At 50.6% G+C, this 8686-nt stretch overlaps 1 protein-coding gene across 3 annotated transcripts; it reads left to right on the top strand.

Moving 5' to 3' along the window:
• Positions 1-531: 531 nt before the first annotated feature.
• On the top strand, positions 532-5219 carry LOC136307824 (GTPase IMAP family member 1-like). 3 transcript variants are annotated; one of them, XM_066234726.1, is made up of 4 exons: positions 532-657; positions 2566-2684; positions 2981-3029; positions 4008-5219. In XM_066234726.1, the coding sequence occupies exons 3-4, from the start codon at positions 2987-2989 to the stop codon at positions 4835-4837; spliced, it is 873 nt and encodes a 290-aa protein (XP_066090823.1). In that variant the 5' UTR covers positions 532-657; positions 2566-2684; positions 2981-2986; the 3' UTR covers positions 4838-5219. The 3 variants fall into 3 exon arrangements, with proteins under 3 accessions (XP_066090823.1, XP_066090824.1, XP_066090822.1); XM_066234727.1 differs by lacking the exon at positions 532-657 and adding an exon at positions 698-1033; XM_066234725.1 differs by lacking the exons at positions 532-657; positions 2566-2684 and having other exon boundaries at positions 2948-3029.
• The last annotated feature ends 3467 nt before the right edge of the window (positions 5220-8686 follow it).

The following is an 8686-nucleotide window of genomic DNA, read 5'->3' as shown; positions in this document are numbered from 1 at the left end:
AGACTCTCTACACGCAATAACGGGCTATTTTCTTCACCTTTCTCACGACTCTCTCCTGGGAGATACCTACAAAGATGGCTAAAGGAAGCTGTACGTGAAACTTTTCATCATCTCCCGGCTGTCCTATTAATGTTCATAGTCGGGAAGGCCTTCAGTTCCTTTGAGAATCACCAGACTGCACATGGGACAGTCCTGGCAGACAGGACCACCTGTCCCAGGGAAGGAGTCTCTCAAGAAGTCATTTTATACAAAAAGACCTAAAAAGCACAAGGAGTTAAGGTTAGTGATCAAAGCCAGAGTGAAAAGAGGCATCAGAAACCTTCAATGCCCTTTTCCTCTGAGGTAAAAACTCCTGCAGGGGACAAGCTGTTGGTGTCACAGGGAACTTTGGAAAAAATCACCATCATCCACAGTGGGCTTTGGCAGTGGAAACTCTGCATCCTCACAACCCCAGTGTCCAATGTTCCTGTCTCTTTAAATTGTCACCCCAGGGCCCCCCCGTCCCTGAGCTTCCTGCTGCACTCTGAGCTCTGAGAGGCGGGACACTTCCCCGTGTACTGGGAGGACCAGCCCGTTGTACTCACAGCCGGAGGACAGCAGTAGGTCAGGGGCTTCTCGGGGTCAGCATCAGAGCCTGCCACACACTCTGCAGAAAAGGTGAGCCCAATACGGGAAGGGGGCCCTGGGGAGTAGGAGCTGTAAGGATCAAGAAACATTCAGAGCCTTCATGATTCTCATTGAGTGGGCACCCACGTTCCCATTCTCCTAGGTACCAGGGAGAGAAGCGAGACCTAGAGAGGGTCACTCCACACCCCCAAGTGGTTGAGGACGGGCTGAGTCACATACAGAGCAGGGTCAGGAGCAGCGGGGAGCACCTCCTCCAGCCTGGATGCCATGCTTGCTTGGGGCTAACCCTCTCCTGCCCTACCCCTCTGACCAGGAAGGAAGGCGTCTGTTCGCTCTCCTGCAGGGACCCAAGTGCACTGGAGAAGGCGGCAGACAGTCCCCTCCTGCATACTCGGTACAGGCAAAGGTATTTCTGAGGACACAGAAGTGAGTCTGAGCTCAGAACAAGTTACAAAGTGCAAGTTCTGTGGTATCTGGGCTGAACTGCCTGAAACACTCCATTCTCTTCCAAGTGTCCACAAAGCAGCCTGCAGCAGAAGGCACAGGTCATGAATGTGGTCTTCAAACCCTTCCCCCACCTGCGCCCTGACACACCTACTCCAGAAAGCAAGCTGCGGAGGGCTGTGTGGGCAGCTAAGCCCTGTGAGCTTCGTCCCCTCCTCTGCACAGTGACAGGGGTTGCACTAGGAAAACTGACTCAGAAACTCAGTTTGCGGACTGAGTGCACCAGAATCACAGGCCACCGGGGGTGTGGGATTGCTTATGTTCTAAAAGTACAGGTGTGTGAATGAAAATATCCAAGAAATACACACTTTAAAAAATTCCCAAAGACAGGAAGTTCAGGAAGCCCTGGACAAGGTGCATAAACTCAGTCCCTTGCAGGGTTGAGATACAAGGTGCTACATGTTTTCCATTCTTCAATAACAGCATGTGCTTTGTAACCCCAGATCTCAGCTCTCTAGACCTGCAGAACTCTCTAAAGCCCACTCTGAACTCAATGGGAAGTGCTCAAGGGCCCACCCACGGTACTGGGAGTTCCCTGACCTTCTCATCTCCACCTTTGAGCAGGACCCTTGCTCCAGCTAAATTCCTGGTCCTTGCTCTGACGATGTTGCTTTTTCTCCATTTCTGCTCTGGTATAGGTCATGGGCTTGTGTTGATTTCTACACACAAAAAAAGTAATCTCATAAGGTCCGGGGCAGGGGTGAACATTACTGGAGGCTTGGGGTCAGGGTCAGGCAAGTTCCCACAAAACACAAACACCATTGGACTGAGGACCAGGCCAGTTGTCATCTAAGTCCTTTGGCCAGTGACAAGGTATTCAGCCCACCTCTCCCGTGACTCAGCTTGTGGGCAGTCAACAGGAGAGAACGCAGTCCCCTGAGGTACCCAGGCGGCCGATGTGAAGGGCTGGAATTTGGAGTGAATAGTGTGGCACAGGCAGGAATAGGACAGGATGTGAGGGAGGCTGACCCATCACAGGTGTGGGAGCACAAGATGGCAGGGAAAGGCACGGAGTCTGCTCTTTGGGGAACATCTGAGTGTCTGTGTGGGGGGTCACTGTCCTGAGCCTGGGGAGGCTGACTGAGGATGCTGGGCACTGTGCTCAGGTCTCAGGGAGCACAGAATGTCTGACGACGAGAAGTGATGACTGATTGAGGGACCCATTTGCTTTGGGAAGCTGCAGCTTTTGGGGTGGGACGTCAGGAGCAAGAGGAGGTGTCCCAGCCTCCTAGCATGCCGACCACATCAGACACACTGGGAAAGGACAGTGATGTGACTTCCCAGAGCAGAGTCAGAGGCTCAGCGCATTACCTGGGACATGTGTTTCATTTCCCACTTCCGAAACCTACATTCCAGTTCTCTTCTTGCTTGTCTTCAGGACAACCGCCCTAAGTGATCCCCTAAGTAACTAAGCAAATGTTCTGGTTCTCACAGTGCCCCCAAGTCTCCCCTGGCTGCTGAATGTCCTGGGAAAACATAGTAGCGACAGTTTCGGTCGCCGAAGCAGAATCATCTAGGAAAATTAGTTTCCAAAGCATCCTCGCTGTCACAGAGTAAGTGTCACTGTCTCCCCTGTGCCCTTTGCACGTCTCATCCCTGAAACACAAAACCGATCTCCGCAAACCCGCTCACAGCATCAGTCCTGCCCCAGCCCGGGCCCTTCCAATGCTCTGCCCTCAACTCTGATGTTCAGGGGGAGCGGGAATCATGACTTTGTCACTCGGGCGTCACTGGCTCTTTGAATTTAGCCAGATACACTGTAGGTGGTGAGACCTAAGTGATGAATGAATGAATAAATGAGTGAATGAATGAATGAATGAATGATCAAATTGTACCCGGGCTCTTTCAGGTGAGCATGGCAGGGCGGAAGATGGCGAGAGATGAAGAAAGCGCCTATGGTAAGAACACGTCTCACATCACATACTTGCCCCAAAGTGCAAGCTCTGGGTAGTGAGGGGGGTGGGAAACTCTGGGCCAAATGAACAAGCCCCCAAGGGGTCTCTGAAGTGTCTGGGCTGAAACAGCAGAAGCCCTAGATGTACATTTTAGCGGGATCTCTGCCCCTACCCAGCTGGGAGCTATTAACTTCTTTGACAAGCCTGCGCCTCCATTCCCAAAGTGTAAAATGAGGATAATAAACCCACTCTCAATGCCAAGAAGAGAATGTAGAGAATATCAGATCACGCACTAGGGAACATGACACCAGGTAGAGAGTTTGAAAACCAGGATAGAACGTTAACAGGGTGTCTTATTAGCAGACAGCTGGTTTAAGAAGGAGGGGAGAGAGAAGGACAAGGGAGAAGAAAAGAGGTGATCTCATCTAATCCGCTCAACAACCCCAGGTTCTCAACTCTACTGTTATTCCCACTTTTGCACAAAGGCTTTACACTTACACAAGCAATTTCCAAGGTGGCACAGCTGGCTGATGGTGGGGCTGGGAGTCAAGGCCAGGGTCTCTGGGACTCAGTGAGCCCTTCACCCCCAATCTACTGCCCCTCCTGCCCTGCTTCCCGGGCCTGGAATGTGGGAGAGTATGGCAGAGGCCACTGAAGCTGTCAGTAGGGACAGCTCTGTGCAGTGTGGATGACCAGAACAAGGCAGGTGAGTCATTCCTGGGATAATAAAGGGGGATCCTCTGGAGAAAGGCCCACCAGGTGTTGAGCATCTACAGCTGAACATGGTGACACTAGAGGTGACAGGAATAGCTGGTGAAGACCCCTACACTTCAGAAAGCTCTGACCAGAGACCTCAGGAGGATTTGGTTGGAAAGCAGAACTGAAGCACTATTGTTCTTTGTTCAAAGGGCTCTGGAATGGGCAGGTAACCAGGGTAAGTTGTTTTAAGGTTTGGAAGCTCACAGGTCACTTGTCCTCCAGGTTGCGAAGGGTCCATGAACACCCTGCAGGAGCCCAGGCTTAGACTCATTCTCGTTGGGAGGACAGGGGCAGGGAAGAGTGCCACTGGGAACAGCATCCTCGGCCACAGGCGCTTCTTCTCCAAGCTGGGAGCCACCTCGGTGACAAGAACCTGTGAGGTGGGGAGCTGCAGGTGGCGCCAGTGGCACGTGGAGGTGATGGACACCCCGGATCTTTTCAGCTCCCTAGTCCCCAAGACAGACCCTGGGTACAAGGAGCGGACACGCTGCTACCTCCTGTCGGCGCCCGGGCCCCACGCGCTGCTCCTGGTGACTCAGCTGGGCCGCTTCACCGCGCAGGACCAGCAGGCCGTGAGCGCGCTCAAGGGGCTGTTCGGAGACGACGTGGTGGCGCGCACCGTCGTGCTGTTCACGCGCAAAGAGGACCTGGCGGATGACTCGCTGCAGGAGTACGTGCGCGACACGGACAACCGCGCGCTGCGGGCGCTGGTGGCCGAGTGCGGGGGCCGCGTGTGCGGCTTCGACAACCGGGCGGCGGGCGCGGAACAGGAGGCGCAGGTGCGTGAACTGCTGCTGCTGGTGGAGCGCCTGGTGCGGGACCACGCGGGCGCCCCCTACACCAACCCCGAGTACCGCCTGGCGCAGGAGCTGGCAGGCGCAGACCCGGAAGAGCGGCGGCGGCGGGTGGCCGAGAGTCTAGCGCGCCGAGAGCAGGGTCTGCCTGGCAGAGGGCTGCTGGGCCAGCTGTGGGCATGGGTGGCGGCCAGGAAGCTGCGGGTGGCCGGGGTTCTGGGAGTCCTGTTCCTGCTTTACTGGCTGTTCCCCAGATAACTGGAGTAGATCTACAGTGACAGACTGCAATGGGACGTTGACCCCTCAACTGATAATCACATTCATCCCAAGTGTCTGTGCCTCCAGGGTGCGCAGGAGTCCTGTGTCCCTCACCTGGCAGTAATCTACCAAGGACAAAATCCTGCCAGGTCCCATCTCCCAAAACCAGCCCATGTGACCTGTCCTCCCTGAGCTGGACTCTTGCCAAAGAAAACAAGTGTGGTTGTCGCCTATATTCCACTGACCTCAGGATGCCATTCCCTGTCATTGAGTCATTGCTGGTCTCCCAGGGGACAAGGACAAGAGCCCACACACAGCCTCAGCCCATACCCATTTGTTTCATTTGAACCTGAATTGAATGAATAAATGCATTAGACACTCACCTTGTGTTAACGGAAGTCAGTACTTGTTGATGTTTGTTCATCTGCCTTCTGTGCCCATTGAACAAAGATTCTGCTTGTCATTCCTAACCCCATGTGCAAACACCACGCACCCAAGTGCAGATACACACACACACACACACACACACACACACTGAGGAGAGTGCCCATAAGAAGAGAAGACACTGAAGAACTGTCCATCTTTCCCGCAGGGGATGTCTCCCCCTGTGATCCCATTCAGACCCCTTAGCAGCTGGAATGCAGGCTTCCTCAAGTCCAAGGAAACTTGTTCTACAGACTCGACTCCCTAGGAGCCGCTGAGACCCCGCAGAACATCTGTATTTAAAAAGGAGTTTGCTCACTGGTTGACACATGCATAGGGTGAGGATATGTTTTTCAACTCGGGTAAATAATTATTTTTTTTTAATTAAGAAGTTTGGAAATTTTTATTTCAATCTCAAAGGGCAAACAGGTGTTTGGGGGCTGAGAACTGATGACTTGATGGTGGGGCAGAGTCATCCCTTCTGTCCGGCGCAGATCTAGGAGAGGCCGCCCTCTGGTCCAGGTGAAATGAAGCAGGTTAGTGGACTCCTGACTCTGCCCACACATGCTCCCAGCATCTCCACCCTCACACTCAAACTCAGACTCACCTCCCACACTGCTGGGTAATTCCAGATCTCTTCCCTGCACTGTCCTCTGCCCGGTGCCTTCACAGACAGTGTCCCTGGTCACTGATGCCTTCACATCACTAAGGAGACACGTAAAGGGGGAAATGATCTGCAACAGCTGAGCTCCTACTGGAGACGGAGGCCGACAGGCCCCACCTGGAAAGGATTGCGAACACAAACGGGGAATGCTGATGCCAAATGCTGAGACTTCACATTTCCTCTGTGGCCAAGGGTTCAAGGATTGTTCACAGAGCCCAGCAGAGGCACTGATAGGGAATCTTGATTTGGCGCTTGTCCACCTGTCACTATCCTGTTGAAAGGAACAAAGTGCTCTACCATTGTCACTTCAGTGAGAAAGGGGAGGGTTACTGGTGAAAATAAATGAGGAAGAAGAGCAGCACAGTGTCCAGTGTGTGCGATGAAACATTTGATTCTCGCTCTCTGGTTGGGGAGCAATGTATTCCAGAGAATCCCCAAGGGATGGTGATTGAGCTGGTGGGAATGCAGGAAGGAGCACCCAGGGGTCCCAGGGGACAGGCACGCCCCACTAAGGCTGCAATCCAGGGCACATTAGGAAAGACAGTATGTTGTTCTCTCTACGCCAAAAAAAGACAAAGATTGGCAGAGTAGATTATAACACATGACCCAAACACATGCTTCTTACAGAAAAATCCTCTCAGATATCATTGTAGAAATGGACTGAAGATTAAAAGATGAATGATCCAGACATTAATCATGCAAAAAGGAGGAACCGCTGTATCAATAGCAAATAAATGAGACTTCAGAACAAAGAAAATTAAGATGCAGAGAGGATCATTATATAGTAATAAACAGGTCGCTCCACACAGAAGACAAAACAATCCTAGATATGTTTTCCCAAACAACAGAGATGCAAAATATGTGACAACTGAAGGAAGAAATAGACAAACCCACAATTATAGTCAGAGACTTCATTGCCTCCCAACGATTGACAGAACAGCTTCATAGAAAATGAACCAGGGTCTAGAAGAATTCCATAACACCTTCAATCAATGGAGCTAACGGATATTGGTAGAAGTTGATATTTGCAGAAGGTACATTATTTCAGGTGCACATGGAATGTTTACCAAGGTAGGCCATGTGCTAGGCTATCGAACAAACCTCAGCACCTTTGAAAGAATTGAAATCCTAGCGAATGTGTTTTCAGACCACAGTGGAATTAAGCTAGAACTCGGCATGGAAAAGGTAACAGAAATGTCTTCTTCACCCTGTCAGCAGTGCCATGACTCCCTACCCAGCCATCAGAACCTGGGGAAAGTCCTAGCTGATGGCCCTCCAAGGTCAAATTCTAAGTCTGAGTCGGGACTTTCCTGAGCTGGGAAGGCACTCAGGAGACTGTCACTGAAGGATGGGGACTTAAGGGGACATGGCCATTTCCCCTTTTTTTTCTACCCATTCCTGAAGCCAGTCTCCCTCACTGAAGACCAGAGTGGATAATGTCCCCTATCCCACATCTGTCCCCTGGTTCCAACACTCACTCACTCCTTTTCCACTTAGAGTACAGACAACTGTGCATAAGAATGGACAACTTCAGTCTCTGCTCACCGGTGGCCAGTCCCCACCCACCAAGGAGGGCATGCTAACCCTGTGGGTGTGATCAGCTACACCTGGTATCATTTAGCCTCCATGAAAATTTCTGGGAGCAGCACCCTGGCCAGGGGCAGACACCTTCCAAGCTGTGTTGAGAATCAGTCTTACAGGACACTGGGAACATCATATCCTTGCAACAATGTAAACAGTCTCGCCCTTGGTCCACTCATAGTGACTTCAGGGACTCCAGCTTCTTTTTAAACAGCAGTGAGACACCGTCTCCCTGATGAAGGAGAAACCAGAGGCCTAGAAAGTGTAGCCGGCACACACTGGGCCGCCCGCTGCCCAGGATCCAGAACCAAATTAAGTCTTCGGAGTTCCTCCTGCCCCTCCAGGACCCTGTTCAGCTAAGACTGGGAAATGTGGAAATGAAACCCCAGTCAGAGTTGAATGGGAGAAATATGAATTAGCACACCCGGTTTCTCTTCCCTTGTCTGTGTGTGTGCATTTCAGGGGCTGTGGGGCGTGGGAAGAAAGGCAGAAAGAAAATAATACCCAGTACTGACAAAGGAGTGTTGAAATCTCCAACAGTCAATATGCATCTCCCTGTTTCTCTATTTGTGTGTCAATATTTTCTCTATATTTGTTTCTTGAATTTTGAAGTTCTCTTGGTTTTTTTTTTTTTTGTCTGTTCTTTTGAAGCTCAATTGCTTACACGGTACATGTACATCAGTACTATGGTCTTGTTGATAAATTGACCTATTTATCATTATGCAGAGACCTTCTTTTCCCCGGGGTGGGGAGATGACCTTTCCCCTGATGGGAAGGTGATTGTTCTGAAGCTACGCTGTCTGATATTCATGCAGCCACTGCAGGCTCATTCTGTGAGTGGTTCCAATTTTCTGGTGTATCTTATTGAGCTTGGCACCAAGGAACCAGAAAAACAAAGAATAAACTAAGCCCAAAGTTAGCAGAGGAAGGAAATAGAGATCAGAAAAACCATTAAAAAATAGCTAATAAAACTAAGAAAAAATATAAACCAAATGTCCAGAACGTTAAAATAATTTTTTTTAAAAGAGAGGACTCAAAGAAATACAATCATGAATGAAAGAGAAGACATTACAACTGATAACACAAAAAATACTAGAATCATAAACATTACTATGAACAATGTATCAGCAAATGGATAAACTAGAAGAAATGGATAAAATTCCTAGAAACATACTGCCTAT

This window comes from Saccopteryx bilineata, chromosome 6 (genome assembly GCF_036850765.1).
Source record: "Saccopteryx bilineata isolate mSacBil1 chromosome 6, mSacBil1_pri_phased_curated, whole genome shotgun sequence".
NCBI lineage: Eukaryota > Metazoa > Chordata > Mammalia > Chiroptera > Emballonuridae > Saccopteryx > Saccopteryx bilineata.
The sequence above is the reverse complement of the archived record's forward strand: the minus strand, read 5'-3'. Positions and strand labels throughout refer to the sequence as shown.